Source organism: Anas platyrhynchos, chromosome 4 (assembly GCF_047663525.1).
Source record: "Anas platyrhynchos isolate ZD024472 breed Pekin duck chromosome 4, IASCAAS_PekinDuck_T2T, whole genome shotgun sequence".
Lineage (NCBI taxonomy): Eukaryota > Metazoa > Chordata > Aves > Anseriformes > Anatidae > Anas > Anas platyrhynchos.
Genome location: NC_092590.1, coordinates 67,178,772 through 67,194,834, shown reverse-complemented (window position 1 = coordinate 67,194,834; position 16,063 = coordinate 67,178,772). Strand labels below are relative to the sequence as shown.

The 16,063-nt window shown below is 39.6% G+C and overlaps 1 protein-coding gene across 2 annotated transcripts in view; it reads left to right on the top strand.

Moving 5' to 3' along the window:
- CRMP1 (collapsin response mediator protein 1) overlaps window positions 1–16,063 on the top strand; it is a 49,226-nt gene that overhangs the window by 14,803 nt on the left and 18,360 nt on the right. For both annotated transcript variants that reach the window (XM_038177964.2, XM_038177965.2), the window contains exons 2-6: window positions 1,403–1,491; window positions 6,903–7,087; window positions 8,547–8,711; window positions 13,511–13,572; window positions 14,663–14,743. In XM_038177964.2, the coding sequence (XP_038033892.1) occupies window positions 1,403–1,491; window positions 6,903–7,087; window positions 8,547–8,711; window positions 13,511–13,572; window positions 14,663–14,743 (582 nt within the window). The remainder of the gene's footprint in view (window positions 1–1,402; window positions 1,492–6,902; window positions 7,088–8,546; window positions 8,712–13,510; window positions 13,573–14,662; window positions 14,744–16,063) is intronic.

Here is a 16,063-nt window from a genome sequence, read left to right as displayed (position 1 = left end):
AATACTCAACATTAAGCCTGTAACTGTGAAGTTGCATCGAAGAAAGGTTGTTATAACAACCCTAATTCTGACTTAGCATTTTTTATCAATAATTTTTTTAGGAGCTCTTGGTTGTTGCCCTGGTTTTGTAGACGAGAAGGCATATCAGCTTGTTCAGTTGTTTTCTAAACTGGGAACTTGAGACACACGTGATTTGTATGTGTGAGTCATCGTGTAATTAAACCGTGAACTGAGTCTGGAGTGAGGAGTAATAAAGCATGGACAAAATGGAGATTGTGGGTTACTGTTTGGTGAGCCAAGGAATTAATTTATAATAAATGGCCTATTATATATGAATGGGAAAAGAGGGTTCTGACTGCAGCATTCACTGTCACTTGGCAAATGCCAAGTGCCTTTCAAAAGCATCATGCTCTGAAGTTGCAGACTTTCCTTGTCTCTGGGTAGTTGGTGAGGTGGTGGCGTTTCCAGTATGATTTCTTCAGTGGGGGAATTCAAATATTGGTTCTGGGGAATATGCTGTGGTAAAAATTGTTTTCTGTAAAATCTGTGGGTTTTTTTTTGAGAACAGAGTGTAACTGTTTGAATAGAGAAAAATGAAAACAGATGATGGTAGTGAGCAGTGTCCCAGCAGACTTCATATAGAATCACAGAATCATTTAGGTTGGACTGTTCCCGATGTACCACATGCTATTTTAGGTAAACCTAACTTTGGAGACTACGCTCAGGGACTGATACACAGCGTGGGGAGCCCCAGTGCAGACTGCGCCCAGCCACCTAACTTGTATTAACCCTTTGGTAAGTACTTGCAGCAAGTACTGCAAGTACTTGCCATGAGCCAACAGAGAGCGATTCCTTCATCATGCCTTCAGTCTCCATGCAGAAGCAACCAACTAGAAACTGTTTTTTCAGCTGCACCTCTGTAACACAGTACTGGAAGCACAAGCTGTGGGCTGTGCAGCCTCTTCCAATCTCATCTCTACCCATTTCAAACTCTGTCACTCTTCCAGGGGTGCTAAGAATCCCCTTTGAGCTAATCTACAGTGTTGGGCAGTTTGGTCTCTGGGATTCACATTCCTTTTTGGCCTCCTTACTCTAAGGTAATGGTAAAAAGGGGATGAAGCAGGATTTCAAGTGTTTCTATGTTTTTTGCTTTGAGGATAAAACTGTGTGACCATCATGAGGCCTGATGTCCCAAAAATCAGTCATAGGCACTCAGTTAAACCAGGGCTTTTTCTTCCACTGCCTATGTACCCCTCTGAATCTATGGCATAGATCTATACTTAGGGTGAATGTTTTGATATTAATGGCTTTGCATATAATATACGCCTATTTGGTATCATCAATCTGTTGTTATGTTTATTATTTTGAACAAACCCACATTTCTTCCTTTTTTTCCCCCCAGAGTGACCGACTACTCATTAAAGGTGGAAGAATTATCAATGATGACCACTCCTTCTATGCAGACTTATACCTGGAAGATGGACTTATAAAGTTGGTTTTTTAAACATTGAACTTTTTTTTGCATGCCTATTGGTGTAGACTAATGTGGTTTATTGATGGTGTTGACCAGACATCTTGCAGATAGCATCTTGGTTACCTCTAGATGTGGGGTCATTGTAGTGGAGTTCTAAATAATGAAATTCTGCCACTTTATCCTTGCTAGGATTTGATAAGTAGAAAATAACCTTTGCTGTAAGTGGAAGATCTTTGCTCTTTGAACAGTTCAGTTCTAGCTTCTTCCAGAACAGTCAGACTGAGGCAAGGACAGGATACCTCAAAGCAAGAAGTAATTGTCAATCCAATTAATATTTTTTGGGTCCATGTATAGCAGGAGGGTTGTTACAGCATTTTTACTCCCAAATCTAATCAGGGCAAATACAGCCATGCAGTACAGTATTGTGCAGCACAGAAATATCAGTGTTATGCAATGCTGAGAGGGACTAACTCCTTCTCAGTCCTGCTGTTGGTTAATGCTGAAGTATAGCATGTTCTGTTTGTACAACAGTATTATATATTGCTCATATGTCCCTTTTCTTGCTTAGAAAAAGTATTTGATCTTAAATCTTCACACAGTTAGAAAAGAGGATCCTACAGATTTATTATGATATATAATACAGAAACTGGGAAAGTATTCTTGGGTAAATATAAATAGATATTATTGAAAGCCCAGTAAACAGTAACAGAGATATCGTGTAGCTGTAGTGGTCACACCTTGACTTGGGGATGAGGGATAATTTTGCTGAATTATGTGTGTTTATAAGCACTATAATGTACATAGGGATTAAAACCTTTTTCTTGACTGCTAAACATTTTCCTTTTTGATCTAACAAGTTTGGTCTCCAGAGGCTAAAATTTACTGCACAGAAATATTATTATGGCTATATGGTAAATAATTAATTACTTACTTGTTTCCAGAGCTCCTTTTCTTGAGAAGATATCATCAGATTAAAAATCTGCTTCTTTATATATCTGTGCCTACTTACATTATTCATGATTTTTTTTTTAAGAGAAAAAATTTGGAACACTTTTATCCACGGACTGTATGGTTTTCTTTTTAGTATTTCACTCTGCTTTTCCAGATATGGTATAACATGCATTGCAGAAGAAACAAAATGAACCGGTTATTATAAGTAGAGAAAGCACAAAATTTTGAACACATACTTTTTTTTTTTAAGAGCAATCAAGTTGTACTCTCTGATAGATATGTTAGTTGATTTTTTTCTCTGCTTTTGTTTGTTCAGATGCACATTTTCTGTTAGTACTTGCGATCATCAGAACTGATTCAGCAACTAAGTGCATGAGATGCTGAGTCTGAAACTGCTGTGGCAAAAATCTGTGGCAAATTTTTGGCCTCGATTCCAGAAATGCAGTGGTACTCCTTAGGTAGTTTACCAATGCCAAGTTTTCAGCTGCCCTGCCATTTAGCAGCCCTTCGTTAAGTACATAGACTCTGAATTCTGTACCTCCACAATGTATCCCAGCTGCTGAAGATAGCTAGGATTAATAATGAATGTATGGACATTACCTTAATTTTTAAAACTCCTGTATCTTTCCCAGAGGAGGCAAATCTGCTGTTCAACATCATGAGTCATGACCAGTGTCCTGAGTTTAGGTGACCTGAGATTTTTGTGTGCAAGATGCAAGAAGTACTGCTCTGAAACACTCAGGAGCTAATTTGTGAGCACAGCCTGATGTGAGAGGGGCTTGGCTCCTAGCTCTGTTCAGATGATAAAATCTGCAGCCCAAGAAAGTGCTGTATTTTGTGAGATTGGTCTTTTTCAGTTTCTCCAGCTTAAACTGCCCATTGTGTCTAAATGTTTAACATAATTGTTCAGTGTTGCTCAAGATCCTTTGGAGCTGAATCTTGAACCTCAGGCAGCCACATTTCAGTTGATGTCCTAACCCTTCTGCTGCAGATCCTGCTGTTAACACAGAATTCTTTCCACAGAATGGAATGGACACTAAACCACTCAACCCCAAATAGGCAATAGTGTGATGGCTTTGCTGGGATATAAAAGACTGGGGTTCATTTTCCTATTCTGCAGTGGAGACTGATTAGAAAACGGAAGGTTGGGTTTCTCTTGCAGACTAATGAAATAAAGTAGGGTCTTTTTTTGGCCTGTGTACCTGCAAATTGTTCTGCAGAGAGGAATGTACACTTAAGCTTGAATGCATTTGAAGATTATCTATAGTTTGGAGGATGGCAGATGTTTTTTCCAACCTATCAAGGCTCAAACTGGCTCCCTTGCTACAAGGGAGCATTGATACATGTGCATTTTTTCCAGCTGTAATTTAAGCCATGAATTTTTGAGTGAAATTTACACTGAAATAGCAGCTGAGAGACTGTTCTTCGTTATCTAAATAGTAATTTAGATATTTAGTAATTTAAATGACTGTTGTTACATAAATAATATATTTTGCCTACATGTATCCTGTTTTTCTTATCCACATGAGGAAATGAGACTTGGTCTCAGTGTGAAGCAGTAGGTCACAGTCTGATGCTTGTTGTCCTCTGCTCCAGCCCTGCCAAGGGAAGGTTTTGGGTCACTCCTGGCGGGGGGCAACTACAAAGTCTGCAGGATGGGTGGCTGGGGACCAGAGCTGAGCAGACAATAAGCCAAGCTAGAGGGAGCCTGAGGTATCTAAAAGAGATCTGGGCTTGATAACGACTGAAATAACTCCATTGAGTTCTGGGGGAGTTTTCCAGCTTTTTCAAGATAAGCTTATGAAGAGCTGGAAGCCTGATGTGTTTAAATCCGTTGTGTTTAAATCAGCCTGTGTACGACAGAATGTGCCAGCTTGCTCAATTGAAAATTGTAGACTGCATCAATCTATCAGTCTGAGTTTTCTAGTTTGCTAAGTTGCTGGTGCATCAGAAAAGCAGCTCAATCATTTATGCAGTGCCTAGAATAGAGTTATCTGTGCTATTGTATTTTTTCAACCACAAGTAACTGAACCTCATTCTTACTAACATACAGTTAGTATTGAGTGAGCAATTCAGGAATCCTGTCACATTATCCTACTCTGTGTTTGAGTCAGTCAGAGTAAAAATCACCTTGGAAGCCAGTGAAGATCAACCTTCTCCTAGCCTTAATCTTGATGCCAGGGCAAGAGATGAGACAGGATCCCAACAGGTAACAGCACAGCATCATCCACAAAGGCCATTTGGTCCCATGTCACTTCAGGTGACTTCAGCTATTGCCAAATAAGCTGTTACTCAATGGTACACTGAAAATAATGAGCAGTGAGTCATCAAAAAACTTCAGTGCATACTTAGCACCTTTTTGCTTTGTTAGGATGTGTGTCCTCTTGAATAGGGAACTGGTAGATACTGATTGTGGAAGAAAAAAAAGAAAAGTGAATTGCTTTTATTGCCTTTATATTTTTGCATAGGTTTGCTTTAATAATGTTATTTTTAGAAGGTGTGGTAGTCCTTGGAGTGCAATTCCAGTTTAAACGTATTTAAACGAGATTGGTAAGATTTTTTTTTCCACTTCCAAATTTTGTAGCCACACAAACACTGTACAAGGCTTGAGGATTGTTCTGATTAAAATCTGGGGAATAGATTCCACTAACAAAAATTGGTGCCACACCATTATTATCCATGGGTCTACATAACTTTATACAAGCTCTCAATCTGCTCGTGGGTTGGAGTGCCTTATGCTATGCCTTTGCAATTCAAATTTTGACAGCAGAGAAGCTTCTTGCAAAATGCTTGTGCAATTTGATGTGCAGGGCTGCTTCTGCATATCGATTCTGTGTTTGTCATGGTATCATCAGCACTCCCAGCTGAAAACAGGTTACAGCATGCTCCAAGTGCTGTATGTGTTTATAAATGTTAGATGTCAGACATGGGGTTGCTTCAACGGGCTTCAAGCTGTGATATTATCAGCTCTCACAAGCTAAGCACTTTTGGATTTGTTTAGCACTGAGCAATTGAGACCACAGCTCCGGCTGCTGCTGGAGAGTTTGCTCATGCAGTGGCTCTGCTTCCCTCCAGCCAAAACCCACAACGCTAGGGAACCAAGCTGCTGGAGGTGACATTTTTGCACAGGGTATATAAAAAAAAAAAAAAAAAAAGACCTCTTGGGGCTATTTATTAACTCTGGTTTTTATTAATTCTGGTTTGGCCAAATTCCAATTTGAATAATTATCTTTTTTTTTTTTTTTTTTTCTTTTTGTTCCCTTCTCTCTCACCACTGGCTTTAATTAACAGTTATATTCGTTTTCTGTTCTGACTTGTTGTGATTGGCTTTTAATCAGGTGCTGTGTTTTGTTCCATAGGTGGGAGTTGCATTTTAATAGGAGAGAAACAGATTGAGCAGCTCAGATGTCTGGGGTATTTGTTTAGCTGTGGATAAATGTTATTTTATCCCAGACAAAAGGAAATTAAGACAGGGACTGTGTGTCAGCAATATGAGATAAACAATTCAACTTACACTATGTTATAGTTATCTCTAAGCCCAGATAGATTACAGATAATAGTGCAAAGACATGGCTCGCACACAAAACAGTACATTTTCCTGTTAGGAATCATACAAAATAGACTATAAAAACATAACGTAACTTGAAAAGCTAAAGGTTAATTTACTCACAGCTATGTCCATGAACACTGAAAGTATTTTAAGTATCTAGAATTTGCTTGATATCAACCTGGGGACAGATTAATATTTTTAATAGTGAAAACAATCCTGTTTTGAAGAACTGAAAGGGGAAAGATAGCAGCAGGTAATTAACATTGTTTCCACACAGTTATGCAAAATGTTTCACTAAGCTTTAGTTGTAGGAGGATGAAGAATATGCGACTTGGTAGACTAGAGTTGTTTGACCCTCAAATGTGTATTTCTGTATTTTAGCACATTTAGATTCTGTTTTAAGGATAAATTTGCATTGTTTGATTACAAAGTAGTTATGACTCTTTTCTGATGTACCTTTTGCTTCTGCCATATATTTACAATTCCAGTGTACTGTCATATTTGATCAGTGTTTTTAATTTTCATTTAAGAACTTAATGTAAAATATTGGAGCCCCCAAGAGAAAGTTAACTCCAGATATTTGTAGTTGCTGCAAGACAGGACGCTTAAGTCTCATCCTGAATCATATATTAATAATTTAAAAAAACAGTTTTTAATGCTGGTATATTACAGCTTCTTCATTGGCCACTAGAGCAATGCAAAGCAATGAGAGCACATGGCCCAGCTACACAGGTTCAGGAATGCTTTGTTCTGCCACAGCAGTGCACAGCAGCCAGAGCAGGTGTTCAAATTTCTCCTTCCCTTTGGGGTTGTAGTACTTTCTGCCTATTGTATGGCCCCTAGGTTTCTCTCCCCTATGTGCCTCAAATAGCTTCTGTCCTCTTTGCTTCTTCAAGTAAAATAATATTGCTTTTCTTTGCTGCCTAGGCAAATAGGAGAGAATCTGATTGTACCTGGAGGAGTAAAGACCATAGAGGCTAATGGGCGTATGGTTATTCCTGGGGGAATAGATGTCAACACTTACCTACAAAAGCCCTACCAAGGAATGACTACTGTTGATGACTTCTATCAAGGCACAAAAGCAGCACTAGCAGGAGGCACCACCATGATCAGTGAGTATTGGCAATGCTAATCCTTCCCACCCCAAGTTGAAGCCTCTACTGTAGGTGGGGATAGTTACAGGAGGCTGCATAATGGTACCCTGAGATCTTTTCCAGTGAATCTTCATATTTCTGGGCACTATGTTGGGAATTCATTGAGCACTGTGACCTGGGGCTGGTCTGAAAATGAACCTACACTTAGAACGAAACCGCAACATAGGGAATTGTCTCTTGGATTTCCCTCTGAAATACAGAACAAGCATAAGGGATAATGCACATTTTTTAAAAAAACACTGTAGTTAGTACTATAACTATATGATATAGAAAATCTGGCAAAAATCTGTTGTTCCCACCTAGTGACATTTCAGGGGCTTTGGAAATAACAAGATGCTTATTTCTGAACTTGGATTTGGAACCAAGAATTGAGGAAGTCCTCATTGGAAATGTCCTAGAATCCTTGGTGAAAGGAAGAAGTGTTTCCAGTTGTTAAATAACCTTCCTCTGTGTACTATATGGCAGGAAAAGATTTATCTCTGTCTTACCAGGAGCAGTTTGACCCACCCTTCACTAGACTTTGAGAGACAGTTGTTCAGATGACAGATTTTCTTAGCTTCATTGTGCAGAGGAGCTGCCCTTCTGGGGTAGAGGTTTGCTCCCTCTGAAATAAGATGAAGCTACTTTTTCTGATTGGTGTTATCAATCACCTATGTTCAGAAGAAAATATCAGCTGAAAGGATGTCAGGCAATAAGCACAAAATACACTGCTGTTCATTAGTTTCATTAGCATCTTTTTTCAGTGTATGTTCTTCAGTTGAAGCTTCCTGTGATACATTAGGTTTGCATGCACCATCAGTAAGCCCATCTTTGTTTCCATGCTTTCTTTTGACCTAGCTCTTCAAAAAGATAAGTATACGTGCATAAGTAGTCATGTCCTTATTTTATGTCATTTTTGCTTTCATGCTCTATTTTCTGTGTTCAAACATTTGGCCATATTTCCAATTCTGACCACTGAGAAAGCATTCAACATCTTTCTTCATTGATACATTGTTAAGGCAGAGTGAGCCAATTCAGTGACTATGATGGACTGATTAGTAATGATGCTAACTGTGAAAGACATAGAAATGGACACACCAGACAAAAAATACAGCTAAGTCCAGAACGTTAAGTCTCTTAGAAAACTGTAAATGGAAAGATAAATATGCCCTAAATGGTGAGATGTTTGAGTCTTCCACAGTGCATCTATTGCTGCACCAAGCAGCTTGCCAAAAATCCTTGCTTTTAGTGTAGACTATCTACAAAGTATGTGATGCCTGAGACAACAGGATCTGGCTAACATCCCAAAGTTACTGTCTCCACACAAACTGACCCAAAGGCTACTGTTTTGGCCAAGATTCTCGAAGGTTAATTACAGGAACTAAGGAAATCTGAACAGTGTGTAGTCTGGGTAACAGACACTGAATCTCTTTTTCAGTTGACCATGTGCTTCCCGAACCTGGATCGAGTTTACTGACCTCCTTTGAGAAGTGGCACGAGGCAGCTGACACCAAATCTTGTTGTGATTATTCTCTCCATGTGGATATCACTAGCTGGTATGATGGAATTCGAGAAGAGCTGGAAGTACTGGTGCAAGATAAAGGTTAGTGAGTGAAAATAAACAGTATTTTTGTTTTTATTGAAATGTGAAATGTCATACAGAGGTGAAATGAATGTTGTTAAAGAATACATTGTCTAGAAAACAAATGCACAGGTGCTGGATATGCTGCCCAAGATTTTGCCCTACTTTGAACTTTTGTATTCCCTTGCTGCTTTTGCTGCTTTGTAAAATGGACCATGTATGTTATCAGACACTAACATATCGCTTTACACTTGCTTTTACATGTGGAAGTAAGCTTAGACATTGCATAATGAGACTTTATTTTAAGATAAAATTCAGAGAGCAGCATTTAAGGTAACCACCATTCACCTCATTTCATGAATGGAGGGAGTGAGACATTGAGTTCAGATTTTTACTAGACTGGAATCTGTCCATTTAGCTTCATCAAATCAAGCCCAAATATGAAAGGCCAGATCAGTATATGTGTCTGAGAAATTTGCATCACAGGCTGTTGCTAATTTCTCATCAGTTGTCTGAGATACTTTACTTGCTAGAAATTTTTATAAAACATGGCTATATTTTTAAAATAGGTTCAAGTTATTGAAGAAAAGAGAGGCTAAAGTTAGGTACCTAATAATGAAAAAGCGTCCTGATTTTCTCAAGTGTTTGGTCTCCAGTGGCTTTCCCTGAAGTTACTGGAAGATTATTTGTATCAGGACTCACAAAATCTAGGTCACTAATTTAGGAATCTAAATTCAGGATACAGTTCAATTAACAGGTCTACTGTTATGTGAGATACTGTAGGTTACCCTATCCGGACTCCAGCTACCATTTGGGACTACGACAGATAAAACAGTTCATAAATTATCTTCCACATTTGCTACTTCAGTTTGGAAATGTCTTATATGGCAGGGCATCTTGATAGCACCAGATGCCTATGTGCAGGCAATTGAATCTAGCCTTCAGAAAGTAAGTTTTGGTCTGCTTCCTGCCAAACAGTGTGGATTTTCTGTCCAGAAACATATTTTTTCAAATGTTTCTCACTTGATATTTTCTTTGTAAATGTATGGATATTAATTAGGGAAATATTTTCTGAAACGGCATTTAATTACCATGAGTAAATCAGACAACCTTTCTGTTAGAAAGTCTTAGTATGTATATGCATATTTGTTAGGTGTAGTGCTAGTGATGACTTAGGTTTCAAAAATTCTCTTCATGTAGAAATATACCATCAAAGTAGAAAAAATAAGCAAAATCCTATTTTTTTGAGTGAGCAGTTATTCACTGAATTACTGTGGAGGTGAAGTCACATAGAGGAATTTATCCTGTATCGCAGCTGTACATTTGCTGTATAACCAGTGTTTAGGCAACAAAATTCTTCAGTCAACAAGATTACACACAATTTAGACAAACTGCTACTGATCTGACGTAGGTCTTTTTAATATCAGTGATTCTTACAAGGTGATGACATCTGTTGACACTGATGGTGCTGTTCCCCTGTTATCAGTGTTAACATGGATACACCGCTGTGCATTAGCTGACCATCAGACAAGTGCACTGTGCCTTGTTTCAAAAGTTGGGTGTTATTTTCCAGAGCACGTGAATTACAGGCAGCTCCACACTCTCACATGTGCCTGGGGCTTACATTAAAAGGCCAGTGCAGATAGTTAACAGTTTTTTCTGACTGTGGAAAAGTGAATTTTCAATATACCTCTGACCTGCCTTCACTTTTCAGAGGAAGCAGGAATCAGTTTATCAGTTCCTGAAGTGGGATGTATGATGTGGCCCTTGGTGGTCCCTTTGGTTGCAGCAGCACTAGGAGGTCACCTTTGTTCTCATGGGTGCTGCAATATGGCTCAGTCAGTCAATGAGAATTACTGTCGTGTGAGGAGGCACAAGGTATGGGAGAATATGAAAGCATGAGCACAATAAAAATATTTCAAATTAACGGTTAATATTTACTGATAATTGGAAACATTTGAGCCAGCTGGTACAAATAGACTTGATGTGAATGGAGTGAAACTGGTTTTCATCATCTAAGAATCTGGATTGAATTTGTTCTCGGCTGATTGTCTGGTGGGTGAGTTAGGCAAGGAGCAGGGCTCAGTTAATCACATTTCAGTGCTGTGTGCACCTAATACGATCTTGGCTCCTATGAGTAACAGGAGCTGCTGATGAGGTGCCCTGTCATGAGGTATAATTGAATAATTAATCAGTTTTAAATCAATACAAAGATAATTTAAAGAGACAAAGATGGGCCTGGAGCTTTTTTAGAACCAAGTGTGGATTTGTAAAGAATCAGACTCGGAGCAATTCAGCAGCTAATTTGTGATTGTGATTCTCCAGTGTATGTAAAGGAACAACAGCCTGAACTGTGTTGACAGAGGCCTTGAAGATTTCTTTAACTACTGTTCTTTTTCACTGTTAAAAATTTTATTGAAATTTGCCGTTGAGCATTCTTGGTGCAAGAACAAGCATCCACCCATGATGTGGGAAAGATTGTTGTATGCAACAAATGTTAAATGTGAAGTTAAATATGCAGTGAACTAGGTCTTTTGAAAAGCCACGTATTCCCAGTGAGATCAAGGCACCAGACCTAGGCATTGGGCAAAAAATCTAAAGTTGGATATCCGTGTATGTAAATTGGTGTTATTTTACCTTGGTTATCTTGTGAAGGCACTGTCTGTGCAAGATTGGATAGTTTAAGCTATCTTTCCTGTTAGCAGTAAAGGCAGCCTGTGAAGTGCCCTTCCATTTTGTGTATCTGATGTGGTTTTTGGTTTACGTCAGTGACCACTGCACAAGCTGTCAGAAAAGGAGCAGGCTCACGGTCCTACAACAGGGTCCCTTCTGGGATGCTTTCTACTTTCTTGGAGTTCAGGGACAACATTACCTTGAGTGGGAGCAAAACTCATTGTCTTGTTACCAAGGTCATAAAAGGGCCTAAAAGAAATTGGAAGAGTTTGTGATGCTTGGGCAGTGCATGTCTACCAACCATAATACCTAGAGAAAATTGCCTTACCTCCTGCAGGGCTGTGATTAAATGAATTACCTTTGGCTAGATCTCAGTGGATAAGGGAGAGCAATAGGTCACCTAACTCTTTGCTTACAGAGAAACGCATACAAGAGGATTCAGTCACAAGCTGTCACTAAGGCTAGTCTGTGTGGCTTGGACTAGCTTTGATATTGGTCACCCGTGCGGAAAGGTGGCTCCCAGGTGCAGCTGACATCTAAGACACTGTGGGTATTGTGAAGAGATAACAGAGCTTTCCTCAAAGGCTGGTTAGGGAGATGTGCTGAACACTGCTGTGGTCAGTCAGAGGGTAGACAGGACTGCAGGTGTGAGGTGTAAGCCTTGGTCTCAGGGAAAACATAGTGAAACTTCAAGCTGGGACGTACTGAGTACATTGAAACTATGTAATATGGAACAGGCTGAGGCATTACAGTTAGTAAAGCCCATGTGTGTTTTATGGGATCCTGAGAAACAGAAACAAAGATAGACACCAGCTGAGGGGGCTCCATGGTTCAGGGTGGATTCTCTCGGCTTGGTAGTCAGTGAGGAGGGGCCAGTTCCCCCTTCATATTTATCTTGAGCTGCCTGGCCCTAGCAGGAAGACATAATACCAGGGATCATTTCAAGGCTTTATCGTCCATGTGTGACTGTAAGCAACCAAACCCTCTGCTTGAGGATATAGTTGTGCATGTGTAGACCCATGAAGAAGGTATATCTTCATCAGGGAGCCTTATTCATTCAGCACAACCAACGTGAATTATATGCACAGTTCTCTTTCTTATTTCCTTCTGCTACGGGAAGTACAGTTTTCCTGACAGCTCTTTTGAAATGCAGCATACATGGCTTAGCCTGGAATTTACTTTTCTTTGAAGCTAGAAAACTGAGATCAGTCCCTGTACCAAGCTGTGGATGTTGTCAGTAGACCAAAGAGTAAGGAAAGTTTATAACTAGTATAAATTCATAATATACAGAAGATATCAACAGAAGATGTCTGGAATTCCCATTCCCTTAAAATATGAAGCTGTGTAATCCCTCTGCAAATCTTTAAAACAAATGGCAAAACGTAGTGGTGTGAGTACAGTTGATACTTGGCCGCCAACACTCAACACTAGCATTTCTTACTGATTTCTAAAATTTGGTGCTGTCATCCTTCATGGTTCTGTATTGCTGCCAACATAAATCCTTCCATCTTTGGAATGTGGAGGGAAATGTATGGCAAGCTGCCCTTTGTAGCTGATTTCAGGCTTTGATTCTGGGTCTCCTGTCAGCTCAGCTGGGTGCTTTGGGCAGTAGGATCAAGAAAAAGCAAGCCAGTATGTTAGTTCAGACACATGGTTCCTACAGCTAGCTCCTCAGCACTTTGGGGAAGCATAACTGGAACTTTATCTGTTTAAAAGCACAGTTTCAGGTCAAATTGAAATGTTTTCCTGATTAGTTAAAGAAACCTAAAAAGAAAACTGGCAATTCACAGAACCTAAATCTTTGCAATTTTTTTTTTTAACTTTGCATATTTTACATACTTGTTTTAGCCACTGTCATTTTTCTGTGATTTAGCTCTAAGCAATCTCATCTGCAGTGGTGGATGGGGTGCTGCAGGGCCGAACACTGCAGTCCACAGAGTCCAGCAAATCCCCTCTGAAAAGAGGGGATTTAGGGTTCTGGTTATAGTAGTTGTAATACAGCTGTGGAATCCTGCTTTATTTCTGTCATTCACTGGTGAAATTCCAGATTAATACTCTATGATCTGTTTTTCCTGATTGCTTTTGTTCAAATACAATTTAAGAATCCACTTGACCTGACAACCCCTTTGTATTTTGTCTTGGAACAGGTGTTAACTCTTTCCAAGTCTACATGGCCTACAAAGATCTCTATCAAATGTCCGACAGCCAGGTATTGCTCTGAATGTTTCTCGTTGCTGTGATCTGTCTTCTGTGATCTCCCTCCTGGCAGCTGAGGAGTTGCTAAGGCTGAATCCCAGAGAAACATTCCCACTGATCTGAGTGGCACTGATGAGAATTTGCAACTGAGGGTTTTTTCTCTCTGAAGGGCCGGTACTGAGAGGTGGTGAAAATACGCATATGTTCCTTAGTGTATGACTTTAAACTTCTGCAAGGATTATTTGGGGTCTCCAACATTGCAACTGCTCAACACTGCCCAAGATTTTGCCCTCCACTTTACCTTTCAAGAACTCTGTGTCAGAGAGGGAGAAAATGGTGAAACACATGAGGCAGTGACAGTTTTGAGGCTTCAAGAGTTTCTCAGTTGTTGCAAACAGCTAAATAGTGTTGTTGTTTGGTGGAGATGGCCATTTTTCATTAGGGTTGGAGATAACAATGAGGTTGTTTGTCCAGTGCTCATTACAGATTCTACCCTCTTCAACTTTTCCATTCATAAGTATCAGGTCATTATAAATGGACAATGGCATCTGTTAGTAATAATAATGTTTGCTTATTCAGTTGAGAAAATGTTTAAATTTTACTGATTCCTAGAGCTATAGCTCTCAGTCTCTAAAATAATTGTTGCTACACCTCCAATACATGTGGTTTTAATTGTAATTTTAGACAGAATAATATATAAATATTCTCTGGGAGGCAGTGCACACCAACCTCATCTCCTGGTTGGAATTACCAGAAGAAATGCATCAAAATCTTAAATGTGCAGCTGGACTAATGCCTGTTACCCTGTGCAAATGTGCATGTTGCAAGCTATGTATTCTGCTCCATTTAATGCTAGCTGAAGTGATGCTGAGATAAAATAGGCACTGAAGAAACCATGCTTTCAATATTTGATCTGTGTTTGAAAAATGTGTTCCTGTATTACTGAAGTCTAATTTATGTAAGGAACATGTTAGCTCAATACCTGTTGAAAAGGGAACTACAATTTCAGTAAGTCTAATATCAGAAAATTTCTGAACAGAGAGTTCTGAGTGTGAATGTGTTTTCCTCATTCAGCGGTATTTCCTTTTTTGTACTACCTGCAGCTCTATGAAGCCTTCACCTTTCTGAAAAGTCTCGGGGCTGTGATCCTGGTGCATGCTGAAAATGGAGACTTGATAGCTCAGGTGAGTGAACTGTGGTTTTTGCTTCACTTTGTGAGAAGATTCACACAAGGCAGGGGAAGTAAAAGTGCCTCCAGTCTGAGTATATGTAGGAAAAAAGGGAACTAGCTAGTAAGAACCTTTATTGAACCTGATGACTTATGCACTGCTGGTGTAAACCCTGGGGTGAGAGGATGGAGGCGCTTCTGCATGCTTTGGTAGAACATCTGTGAGGTATATCTGTGATCCAGACAGCTCCTTGCCTTGGCTGCAAATTGGGACTGGCGAGGGAGACAGAAGGAAGCAAGATCTCTTCTGAATCCACCAGACACAAGTGAAGAAGAACAACCTAAAGCCTTGCTCAGAGATTTGGGGGACAGAAAGTGGATGTGGGAAACTTCATGCTAACGTCTCTTGTTGCAATTGTCAGCATAAATATTGTAGTGAATTTAGAGCATGTTGTAAAGCTCTCAGGCCTATTTGTTTTGGGGAATATTCTTACAGATCTCTAAGGTTTGAATATAAGATTCCACAATGATCTTCTAAACATTTAAAAACGGTGCATTGAAATATGTCATATTTTTTAAAGACATCACTCAGAACCAGAAAAGTGGATTCAAATTCAATGTGTTCCATTAAAAAGTCCCAGATCCCCAGTGACCTCTTTGCAGGTAAGGTCTCCCAAGTAGGGATTATCCTCACGCTAAAGCGTGATCTGTGCAACAGCAGCAGATTGAAAGAGGTATCCCAAGGACAGTAGTCAATAGTAAATCTCTCACTGGTCTGAGGACAGGATTCCCCTATAAAACAGAATGGGGAGGCCTGAGTGGGTATTGTTATGAATGCATAAATCTGTGGCAGATGAATATTTTAAGGCAGTAGCAGAGATATCTCACTCCTCTGATCCCTTGTATGTGTCTAGAGCACCTCAGAGATCTGTGAAGCTCCGAGTGAGCTAACTGATTTATCTGCTCAGCTCTTTATCTGCTGGTTTATCAGCTAAAGACTAAGCAACAGAGCTGACAGGGAAATTACAGTAACAATAGCTGAAAACAATTTGTCTTTGAGCTCTACACTCCGGAAGCCACATGCTTGTTGTCTCATGCATAAGGGAGGCTCTTAAGTGAATGCTTGAATGACTGTGGAGTGTATAAGCAATCTTGCCCATAAGGGTTCATTTTGTTGTTTTCCCCTCAGTGAGATTTCTGTCCTTAACCTGTGTAGTATGAACTTACTTTTTGTAAGGCATTTGAGAGCCTTCTTTACCTAGGTCAAGTTTAGCCAAAATAATCACTGGACTCAAAAGATACTAGTGGGGAGTCAGCAGGCACATACAGTGCAGCT